At 42.5% G+C, this 12,272-nt stretch overlaps 1 protein-coding gene across 2 annotated transcripts in view; it reads right to left on the reverse strand.

The window, feature by feature from the left end:
* Positions 1 to 8,518: 8,518 nt before the first annotated feature.
* Positions 8,519 to 12,272, reverse strand: part of LOC100352491 (protein HP-20 homolog) — a 33,352-nt gene continuing 29,598 nt past the window's right edge. The window contains exons 1-3 of one of the 2 annotated variants that reach the window (XM_008257098.5): positions 11,544 to 11,668; positions 10,539 to 10,676; positions 8,519 to 9,478 (exon numbers count right to left, since the gene is read on the reverse strand). In XM_008257098.5, the coding sequence (XP_008255320.2) occupies positions 9,048 to 9,478; positions 10,539 to 10,676; positions 11,544 to 11,550 (576 nt within the window). In that variant the 5' untranslated portion in view covers positions 11,551 to 11,668 and the 3' untranslated portion in view covers positions 8,519 to 9,047. Of the gene's footprint in view, positions 9,479 to 10,538; positions 10,677 to 11,543; positions 11,669 to 12,272 lie in introns of those variants that run through there. The other variant, XM_089307591.1, reaches the window with a different exon arrangement.

A 12,272-nucleotide genomic window follows, 5' to 3' on the forward strand; every position in this document is an offset into this window, starting at 1 on the left:
CTTTCTTATTCTTTAATTTTTACAGTGTCATACTTGCAGTTTATTTTATACTCATAAGCGTAACCCTCCACTAAGTATTCAACAAATAGTAAGAAGTAAAAAACACTGTTCCTCAACAGTGGAGACAAGGGCTGGAAACAATAGTCAAATCTCAAGATGTCAATTTTGCTCATATATATTATATTTTTTAGTACTCAGCACAGATCAGGGAAAAATATATGAAATCTGGCTTTGGGGGACTGGCTTATTTCACTAGGTATAATGATTGCTTCTTGTAAATGCTAGTGGCTTGGACAGAATTTGTAGATAATGTGGCAGAGTTTGACAACTCAGAACCGTAGAATCTGATGTCTAGAGATTTGGCCCAGAGATAGCCCACTGGGGACTGTTAGCATCTAGAAGTTATTTGAAGGGTAAGAGAGCATGTGTGGAATAAATGAATGCAGAGCAGTAAAGGAAACCTAAAAAAATAGAGCGTATCAACATTTCAAATATTTAAATACGAGATTCACTGAGGATAGTGAATAATCAGGCTGGATCCAAAATCCAAGCAAGGAAAAGGCCATTGGTCAATGATCAGATAAGTCAGGTCCTCTGCCGTCAAGAACGTGTGCATCTGCCCACCGGTGAGACTGAGACCAGATCTTTCGTTGGAGTGACAGGAAAAGTTCAAATGAAGTAGACTTAAGAGAAAATAAGAGACAACAAGTATAGACGAGTATAGTCATTTGCTAGCACCGACATTAAAAAGTACCATAGACTGAGTGGCTTGGCAACAGAAAAGTAATTTTTTCACAGTTGTGGAGGCTGGAAGTCCAGGATGGAAGTGTTTTCAGTGTCTGTTTCCTCTGAGTCCTCTCTTGGCTTACAGATGGCTTTTCCTCTGCACCTGTTTTCAAGTTTCCTCTTCCTATAAGGACACCAGACTGGATGAGACATCCTGATGACTTTAATTATGTCTTTAAGGTCTCTGTCTCCAAATACAGTCACATTTTGAGATACTGAAGTCTAGGATGTCAATTTATGCATTTCGAAGGGAGACAGTTCAGGACTTTAAGAAGAATTCAGGTAGAGAAGAATAAATCCCCCAGTGTCTGTTTGGTATCATGAGGACACGTTTTCTTTGAAGATGTGACAGCAATGTAGTTCTATACAACAGGAATAACTCATAGAAAACAATATAAAGCAGATGAGTGAAGGAAAGCTTACTAAAATATGTCCAAGAGTGGTTTAGGGAAACAGGACCAAGATACACAAGAGGCGTTCCTGCAGGGACAGGCAAACTGAGGAACAAGAAAGAGGGCACAGATGCTGACCTGCAGGGAAGTGGGGTGGAGGGGCTTTGAAAACTCACTTCTGGCTGGCGCCGTGGCTCACTAGGCTAATCCTCTGCCTGCAGCACCGGCACCCCGGGTTCTAGTCCCAGTTGGGGTGCTGGATTCTGTCCCAGTTGCTCCTCTTCCAGGCCAGCTCTCTGCTGTGGCCAGGGAAGGCAGTGGAGGATGGCCCAAGTGCTTGGGCCCTGCACCCGCATGGGAGACCAGGAGGAAGCACCTGGCTCCTGGCTTCGGATTGGCGCAGTGTCGGCCGTAGCGGCCATTTGAGGGGTGAACCAATGGAAGGAAGACCTTTCTCTCTGTCTCCCTCTCTCACTGTCTAACTCTGCCTGTTAAAAAAACAAACAAACAAACAAACAAAAAAACACAAAAAAACCTCACTTCTAATTGCTTCTTTTTTTTTTTTTCCTTGGCAAAACAGAAAATGTTAACAAGTGGAGTGTTGATGCTAGAGACTAGGGAGACAGGACGAGAGTGTAAAAGACTAAATGTGAATGCAGGAATATGGCATGGGGTTGCTAAGCAACATAAAGGGCATGATTTGACCAGTGCTCCTAACATTAGAGTGAAATCAGCATTGTTGCATGTGAAATTCTTTTTAAATTGTGAACAAATCACTCAGACCAAAAAAGGACAATGCAGTGAGTGAGCGATATAAACGATGATTAAAATAGCATACTGAGTAGACCATAGCACCTCCTTCAAGAACAAAAGGTCCTTTTGTGGAACTTATTTCCATCTTCATTTTAATTTCTGCACCTACACATGAGTCATCTTAAAATGTCACTTAGGTTTGCATGTTGATGAAATTTATAAAAATGGGGCCTGATGGTAAGTGCCTTCTATAAACATTACTCTCACTTCTATTATTTACAATCCACGTAGGCAACACTGATTGAATTTTACTATTGGGTCAGGACTATTTTTTTTCTATTTCACTCTAAAATGCTTCTAAGCGTTTTCTTTTTATAGTTTTATTTTTTAATTGACAAAAACCTGTGTGTATTTATGCTGTACAACCTGATGTTTGATACCTTGTAGAATGGCTACAGCAGCCTATCTATATGGATAAATTAACATATTTATTATCTCATGCATTTGTTCCTTTTTGTGGTGAGAACAGTTAAAATCTACTCTATCGGTTTTCAAGTATATAATAAATTGTTATTAACTGTAATCATCATGTCTTACCATGGAAGCCCTGAACTTATCCATCCTGTCTATTTGAAATGTTGGAACCTTAACCAACTTCTCCCATTTCTCTGGTCTGCCCCTCAACCCCTGGTAATCACCATTACACTCTCTGTTTCTATGAATTCAACATTTTTCTATTCTATATGAGTAGATCATGTGGTATTTGTCTTTCTGTGCTTAGCTTAATTCACTTGATATAATGTCTTCCAGTCTTATCCATGTTTCACAAATGACAAAATTTCCTTCTTTTAAAATGCTGAATAGTATTCAATATCTTTAGCCTGCCACCCACCAATAGATACTTAGGCTTCTTCTATATCTTGGCTATTGAGAATAATGTTGCAATGAACATGGGAGTGCAGATATCTTTTTGACACACTAATTTCATTTATTTTGGATGTATATCTAGTAGTGGGATTGATGAAACATATGTTATATAGTTATTTTTTTATTTTTTTACACCTCTACATACTGTATTCAGCTGAACAGCTTTTCCAGGTAAAGTATACTTTATCAGTCTTTTAAAAATATCTTAATATTTTGAATACATTATCCTACTCCCTCCTGGCATGTGATGTTTCTGTTGTCTGCTGCTAGCCATATGGTGACTACCTTGTAAGTGATATCTCTTGGTGCTTCCAAGATTATCTCTGGCATTAAATATTACAATTATAATGTATTTTGGAGTATTCTTTGGTTGATAGTTCTTGAGTCCTTTGAACTTCATTAATTTGGATGTTCATTTTCCTCTTGAGACTTGGGAAACTTTGTAGAAGAATTTCATTAATAAATTTTCTTCCCCTTTCTCTTTCTCTTCTTCTGGAATTTGTATAACCCACATATTCATATGCTTGGTGATGTCCAATTAGTCTCTTATGCTTTATTTCTGTTCCTCCAAATGGCTAAATTCAAATGACCTCTGAGTTTTTAAAATTCTTCTTCTGCATGATTGAGTCTTCTGTTAAAACTCTCTAGCAAATTCTTCAGTTCTGTCAATCTATTCATGAACTCTGGATTTCTGCTTGAATCTTTATGACTTATGTTTATTAAACGTCTTTTGTTCATGCATTGTTTTCTGAGTTTCATTTACGTGTCTGTGTTTTCTGTCATTTCATTAAGCTCATTTAAGATGATTATTTTGGGGCCGTTGCTGGGGCACAACAGCTTAACGCTATGGCCTGCAGCACTGGCATCCCTTATGAGTGCTAGTTCAGGTCCCAGCTGCTCCACTTCTGATCTAGCTCCCTGCTAACGTGCCTGGGAAAACAGAAAATGATAGTCCAGGCCCTTGGGCCCCTGTATCCGTGTGAGAGACCCAGAAGCAGCTCCTGGCTTTCTCCTGGCCCAGCCCAGTTATTGCAGCCATTTAGGGAGTGAACCAACAGATGGATGATCTCTCTCTCCCCCCAACTCTCCCTCTATCACTCTGCCTTTCAAGTAAACAAATAAATATTTTAAAACTGAATATTTTGAATTCATTCCTTTTCCCCATTCCTTTGGAGTCACTTGCTAAAGTTTTATTAGTTTCCTGTGATGCTGCCTTGTTTGCCTGACTCTTCACTATCTATGCAGCTTTGTATTGCTGTCCGTGAATTTGAATAAACAATCACTTCTTTCAGACTTTAAGAAGGGTTAAGACCTTCTGTTGGGTTCCAGGACTGATGGAGTTGTCTCCCAGATCTTGGTCAATGGGGTTAAAGCTGGGTCACATGACTTTTGCTGGCTATGCTATGGGTTTGTCATCAGCATGTCTATTATTTGGAACTCCAGGTAGCATGAATGCGGCCTGGTCCCAGAGTGGACAGGAGCATCCCCAGGACCTTGGCCCATAGGAATAGCACTGGGATAAGGGCCCATTTCAGGATCTGTCAAAGCAGGCCTGTTACCAGGTATGCAGAAGTGTGAGGTTCCCTCCAGGTCATGGGAGGGCTCCTGCTAGATTACTGGGTAGGTCTCTGGGCAGGCAGTGCTGCTCTTATCCACTGAGGCCATCAGTGAGTCTGAGGGCTGTCTTAGGGTCTACGCCCAAGACCTAAGTCTTTAGGATTGTTTATAAGGTCACAGTTGGCTAGATCTCCCTGTGGGCCACTGGGCAGGTAGGCCTGCTCTTAGATCAAAGTTGAGCAGTGAATTACAGAGCTGTTTCAAGATTCACAGTGGGACCAAATTCAGCAGGCAAGGCTGAAGGGGAACCCAGGGACTTGTCTCACTCAGGTCCCTGTGTGCCTGGACTGGTTTTACACTACCGCTAACGGTCTGGCGTCATTTCTCAGAGCTACTTCAGGATCTTCTGTGGAAACTGAGTCGCCTGGAGAAGGAAACACAGACAAACATGTATCCCTCCAGTTCCTGGGCATGTAGAACTGCTTTCTGCCCTCAGCTGGGGCTGAAAGCCAAACCTGCCCCAGGGACACCTATGAGTGTGACTCCCAGAAGGCCCCCAGCTCAGGACAGCTGCTCTGCATTTGCAGCCAGAAGGGGCTTGAACAAGCCAGAACGTTGTTGCAGGTGCACAGCTGAGAAGGTCGGTAGCTCTGTCTCCCAAGGCACTAAGGTGTGTGACTCCTCCCAGCCCTGCTGAAGAATGGCTTTGGGAGTCAATTATGGCCGAGAGGACAGTAGCCAAGCTACGATGTGGCCATTTCTGGAACTGGTTCTCCAAGATCATGGTCAGCAATCTTCCACCTGAGTGTGGGTCTGCCCTTTCTTTTTTATTTATTTATTTTACAGGCTGAGTGGACAGTGAGAGAGAGAGACAGAGAGAAAGATCTTCCTTTTGCCATTGGTTCACCCTCCAATGGCCACTGCGGCCGGCACACCGCACTGATCCGATGCCAGGAGCCAGGTGCTTCTCCTGGTTTCCCATGGGGTGCAGGGCCCAAGCACTTGGGCCATCCTCCACTGCACTCCCTGGCCACAGCAGAGAGCTGGCCTGGAAGAGGGGCCACCGGGACAGAATCCGGCGCCCCGACTGGGACTAGAACCCGGTGTGCCGGCGCTGCAAGGTGGAGGATTAGCCTAGTGAGCCGCGGCGCCGGCCTGGGGGGCGGGGGGTCTGCCCTTTCTAAGTGACTGCTTAACTCCTGGGCTCCAGAATTCCCAACTTGAATCCCAAGGCTCCCACAAAGCAACTTTTTCCATGGATGGCAACAAAAATACTGCTTCTGAGGGAATATAAATAGGGAAGATTTTATTCCATCACCTTGCTGATGTCACCATCCACCTGAGTTGGTTATGTTCCTTGACTGTGGTAAACATTCCTATTTTTCTGTTGAATATGTTACTTAAGGCCAAACTCTAAGCACAGTACATGCTTACAAACTCACACTCATCGTCTTTTTTCTTTGGAAATACATTGATTCTATAAGTCAATTTGGAGAAAATATTGAGTTTTCCATCCCTGAATACAGTTGTTCTTCATTTATTTTCTTAAAAATCTCTCGTACAATTTCATATTTTCCTTCATAATAGGCCTTGCAATCTCATTGGGTTTACCTCCAAATATATTGGATATTTCCTAAACTGTTTATGTGATACTGTTTTGTTTTATATTCTAATTGATTCTGACACATAAAATATAATTGGATTTCTTAGGTTGAATTTATATACAAGATATTAGTTATCATTAATTCAATAATTTATAAATGAGTTTTTTGGCTTGAATTCACACACTGATATAAAAAGCTTTTTATTGTTCCTTTCGAATTTTATGGTCTAATGTTTTCCCTGCATATAACATGGGCAAGGCCCTCCAGTACAGGGCTGATTAGGATTGATAGCAGGCACACTAGCCTTGTTTTCAACATGAAATTTTAGGTTTTCTGAGTGATATACTCTGCAGGTAATTTGGGGGAGGGGAATAATTCTATCAGGCTAGGAAAATTTCCTGCTGTTTTTTATAAGAGTTTTTTAAGGCAACCTGTAGAAGTGAAATTGACACTGAGAAGCAATGACTTTAAACATCCTTTCTCTTGACTGTTGAGGAACAGTGGGCTTTTTTGTTTTGTTTTGTTTTCTTTTCCTTTATCTTATTTTACTTATTATTATTTCATACGAATCCTAGAACTCCATACTTAACAGAGTTAACCACATGTGTATAGAGTTAATTGAGTAGATCTTAGCAAAAAAGAAGAGTGAGGATAAGAAAGGGAAGAGAATGGGGGGGGGAGGTTAGGAGTATGAATGGGAGGGCAGGCACGGTAGGAAGAATTGTCACCATCCTAAATTTGTAATTGTGAAATTCATGAAGTCTATAACTATAAAGCAGTATAGTTCTTCACACATTTCTATGGACTTACTTCTAAGGGTACAGTTTAAAAACTTACCATGGGACCCCAAATTCCCTTAAGCTGGGAGGTAAAAATAGCATTTCAAGTGTTAAAGGGATCACATGGATAGAATTAAGTGGTAAAGTGACTATATAGATAGGATCAATTGTTAAAGTGATCACATGAATAGCAATGTGTTTGGTAACAATAATAGAACTAAGAAGGAGTGAATGCTCCAACAAGCAGTCCATACAGCAGACTCATAGAATGACAATTGCCTTAAGTAGCACTCTGACCTCAGCATGAGCCCCTTAAGTATTATGGTCTGGCTGAAAAGCCCAGGGGAGCACTTCAGGCATAGAAATCTAGGGCATGTGGCAAAAAAAAATGTTCTACATGAAGGATCTCTGTGGATGAGACCCCAGTCGAAAGAAGCAGTCACCAAAGAAGGAAGTGGTTTTCTCTGAAGGGAGGTGAAAACTTCTGCTTTGCTTATGGCCTTGTCGAGTTAGTGGATCCAAAAGGCTTCCATAGCCTAGGCAGCTCATGTCAAGAGCCTCAGGTGATCACTGACATTATACATAAGAGTGTTAATTGTTAAACTAACAACAAGAATCACTGTGCACTCTCGTCTCATGCAGGACCTCTGTCCCCCAAAGAGTTGTATTTTGAGACTTACTAGTAAAACTTGTTCCCAAAGAATCATTTACTTTTAGTGTATTAAGCAGAGGATATTATGTTTTGTAAATTATAGTTATGTCTAAGAGCCCACAAAAGATGGATCTTTCTTGGTTCTTCTTTAAAGATAATTAAGTTTCTAAAAGGAAAGAGGGGAGAAGGAGTGAAGAAGAGGGAGAAGGGAAGGAAAAAAACAAAATTACTTTCGAGGTGCAATAACATTGAACAGCCTTTGTCTGGACTGTTGAGAAACAGGGTCTTTTTTTCCTCCTTTTTCTTCCTTTTCTTTTTCTCTCTCATACAAAGCGCTAAACTCTTTACCTAAAATAGAGTTAATCCTCTGTATATAAAGTTAAATGAAAATAGATCTTCGTAAAAAAAAACCAAGACAGGGAACAGGAGAGGGAAGAGGAAGCAGGGTGGGAGAGTCGGTGGGAGGGCAGGTACAGTGGGAAAAATCACTATGTTCCTAATGTTGTATTTATGAAATGCATGCAAATAAATTTAAAAATGTTTTTTATCATTGACAAGTTTTAATATTTTATAAAATGTTTTTATTTTTCCTTTTCCTTTTATTTTAAATATTCATTTATTTTCTTGAAAGGTAAAGTTACAGAGAGACAAGAAAGAGAGAGAAAGAGAGATCTTTCATTCAATGATTCGCCCTCCAAATAGCAGCAGAGACCAGGGCTGGGCCAGGCAGAAGCTGGAAGCCTAGAACTCCATCCAGGTCTCCCATGTGGATGCAGAGGCCCAAGCACTTAGACCATCTTCCCCTGCTTTCCCAGGGGCATAAGAGGGAGCTATATTGGAAGCAGAGCAGCTGAGACTTGAACTGGTGATCATTATGGGATGTTGCCATTGCAGATTATAGCTTAACCCAGCTACAACAACAAGCTGGCCTATATTTGCCCTTTTAAATTTAATTGTCTTATTTAATTTGCAAATGTGGTGAAGCCAATAATTGAGGTTTGAGAACAAGGAGAAAGAATGACCTTGGTAACTATGAGAAGAGTGATTTTTAAGTTAATAATTCCTTGATTTATTTTTTAAAATATTTATTTTCATATTATTTGAAAGACACAGATTGAGAAGCAGAGACGGAATGATAATTCGAGATCTTCCATCCACCAGTTCAGCCAGAATCACAGAGCTCAATCTGGGTCTCCCATGTTGGTGGCAGGGACCCAAGTATCTGAGCCATCACCAGCTGCCTCCTCGAGGGTGCATTATGAAGACGCTGAAATCAGAGGCAGATCCAGGACTTGAACCCAGGTACTCTGATGTAGGATGTGGGTGTCCCAGGCATCAGTTTAACTACTGCCCAAAACACCTGCCCTTTAACTCCTTAAAATAAAATTCTAAGACACAATTCCACCTGGACTACACCTGCTTGTTTGTTCATGGAAACATATGATTTATTTACCAAAATTCTGAGATCTCAAAATCCTAAGGCGAGTAGGCTTAAGAGGTCAAGATACGGTATACAGCAGCTATTTACTTGTTTGTTTTCCTATCTGTGTAAGCAGCAGAATCATAAGAGGCACATTTGTCTTATATGGAGACAAAACTATGTCAGGAAAGCAGAGAAGTAGACTGTAGCTCTTGCTTGGTCAGGATCCTCAGGTTCCACTTGTGCTTCTAGCCACACCTTCTCACCTATGCCTAGTGGCAGGATCAAGGTGCCAGCGAGGTTCCTGTACTCCTTGGTAGCGACCTGACGCTTTTCCAAGACTGCAGTGTGGTTCTTCTTCAGCCAGACAGTCACATTGCAGTGTTGAAGCTCCACGTCAAACTGGAAATGGTAATTTCCTGGGAGTCTGCAGGTGAAGACCCCAGTCTCCTCCTTTAAGTCCCCCTGGCCATTGTACAGCACCTCTGTGTAGGTGACAGGCTCAGCAGGCGAAGGCAGCTTGCCACTGAGCTTCACGGTGAAGGCAGACTTTGTGTCACATGGGCATTTTGTAGTCAGTCCTCGAGGTCCCCTCATTCCTGGTGCACCTGGCGGCCATTGGAAATTGGAGAAGTGTCAGCGGGGAGATCAAGAAGGCGATATTTCAGTTGCTCTGGGAAACTTCCCGAATTTTTGTTTAGATATCATGGCTAAGAGATGGACATTTGGTGTGTGATTCAAGTGGTTGCAAACCTGAAATTGACTGGCTATGTGGTCTTGCTAACGTCAGTTAACCTTGCTAGCACTGTGTTCCACACGTAAAGATCAGGGACTTCTCACATGATTATTGTGATGTGATGACGCAATGCACTCGGAACACTTAGCAAAGTGACTATCAAACATTAAAACATGACTAATGTGACCCAGTATTACTCTTGTTTGACAGGACCCTGTGCATCCTGATGTCCTTTAGGGAAAGTGTAGCAGTAAAGACAGAGCAAGGTGATTTCCTGACACTGTTTTAATGATATTGAGCCTATATTCCAGCCAGGTGGGACTCATTCTTACTAAAAGACCATAGTCTTGCCAAGTTTGATAAATCAGAGTCTGGATGTCTAGTTTTGGCGGTTGGAAAACCTTTGCATTGCCAGATCCAACCTTCACAGATACCACCCAATGCCAATTGCCCCTTGGGAGACAACAGGGAGTTGTGAGCTTCCCTGGGAGTCCCTTCTTGGTCCTGGGTGACCAGCAAAGGACCTACAAAGGACCTTGATGCCCCACATAGGTGTGCACTCTTTCCACTCTAAGTGTGGTTTGAGCCCCAACCCCAGTGAAATCTTGTTCTCTGTTGATGGTGAACTTACCTTATTCTCCTTTCTTGCTGTTTACTGGAGAGCCTACCTGCAGACACTGACTCTAAGTAGCACCTTCTCCCACCAGGCCACTCATGTGGACCACAGTTCCCTGGTCTAATCTAGAACCAGGAGGGTTTCCCTTAAGCCCTGAGATTTAGGCTTCTGTCCCCCTGCTGTGGGATCCAATTCTACATGGTCATTGCCTCCAGACTTTTTCTATCCATAATACCTGATGCTCCTGGGTGAGGACCAGGGCTTCCCCATGGAAAATACAGGAGCAAATAACAGGCAGAAGAGACACATTCCTCACCTGGGAAACCAGGAGGTCCCACTGGACCAACGGGTCCTCTTGGCCCAGGGGGTCCTTGGATTCCTGGAGGTCCAGCACAGAGTCCTTTCTCAAACACAGCAGTTGCCACCAGGATGCCGTTGACCAATAACCAGACACCTTATTAAGAAATCAACAAGGAAGTCAGGTTGCTCACTTGCTTCTATTTTGATAGGAAGGCTGCATTGGTAGAAATGAGACAAACTGAACTTTCGGCCCTGCCCTCCAAGCAAATTCAGGAAGTTGAACTCTGACCTACAGCAGTAGCAGGCAGTAAACCCACTTGCATCTCCACTTTTTATACAGCAAGAATCACTCAGCTAAATACATTTCTGCCCCTGCACTGACAGCTTTCTTTTTCATCCATCTTTGTGTCAAAAAAAAAAAAAAAAGCACATAGTAAGCCTTTGATAAGTTTCTTGAATGAGTAAACGGTTTGTTCTTCCTAAGGCCCTCTAAACACTGAGTGCTTACTAACTAAGCAAAAACATTGTGCAAGAAACACTAAATACTCAATACACCCGTACTGGATAAAGCTGTGTTCCACTGAACAGATTAGAACTTTGGGATTCAAATAAGTGGAATTATTTATTTCCAACTGGCTTGCTGGTTGGAGCCCGAGAGAGGATTCTAACTGTAAGTAACCATAAAAGTATTTTAAATTAGTCAATTAATTGTTCCCAGGCATCCCTGTCATCTCATTTCTGCAAACTCTCCCTCTGCCTCGGCCTTTGTTTGCTTTTCAGGTCAAGCCTTAACAGTCGAGCAGCCCACAAGAGGCAGTCTTGACCCAGGTAGCATTTTTTCTCTGCTTATTCCATTCCCCGCCCCCCCGAGCAGTAACCCCAGGGGACATAATGACAGAAAACTAACATCTGTGGCACCAGGATCTTAGTGCCTAAATCAATGAAATGATACCCTATCCCTCTTGCAAATATATGAACCAAGAGACCATCCATCTGCTCCCAAAATCTGTCAGTCTCTTACCAGCCATTCCCAGGACAAGTGTTTCTCCTCCTTGTAGGTGACCTCTCAGATTTCCTTATGAAAAGCCTAGTTGTGAAGCCCAAGGGTAGGACCCCTGTCACTGTTGGCTCTATCAGGCCCCTAACGAAATGGTACAGTTGTCTCTCCAAATATTAACATGTGGGTCAACCTGCTGACAACAGATTAATGTTTAGCCTCAAGCACCCCCTCTAGCTGGCTCTTGATTTCAGGCTGGGTAGGACTGTAGGCTACATCATAGGTTTTTCCAGGATTCTCTTCCAGCATGTCTTTTCCTGGAATAGCTGTCAATATAGGTAAGGCTCAAGTACAAAGGCCATCCCACCTCCTGCGCTGACTTCTTTTTTAATACTGATTGATTTATTTGAAAGGCAGAGTTACAGAGAGGCAGAGAGGCAGGGGGGTGGGGGGAGTCTTTCATCCACTGGTTCACTCCCCAGATGGCCACAACGGCCAGAGTTGTGCGGATCCAATCAAGGTCTTTCCTATCGGTGCAGGGGCTCAAGGATTTAAGCCATCTTCTACTACTTTCCCAGGCCATAGCAGAGAGCTGTATCGGAAGTGGAGCAGCTGGGACTTGAACCGGTTCCCACATGGGATGCCAGCACTGCAGGCAGCGGCTTTACCCATTAAGGCCCCTCTGACTTCTTTCTTATGTGAAAACTTACTCCACATAGCTTACCTTAGATTAGGAGTTATCACAAACCGCTT

This window comes from Oryctolagus cuniculus, chromosome 11, assembly GCF_051225735.1.
Source record: "Oryctolagus cuniculus isolate XC-2025 breed Fujian yellow rabbit chromosome 11, ASM5122573v1, whole genome shotgun sequence".
Taxonomy (NCBI): domain Eukaryota; kingdom Metazoa; phylum Chordata; class Mammalia; order Lagomorpha; family Leporidae; genus Oryctolagus; species Oryctolagus cuniculus.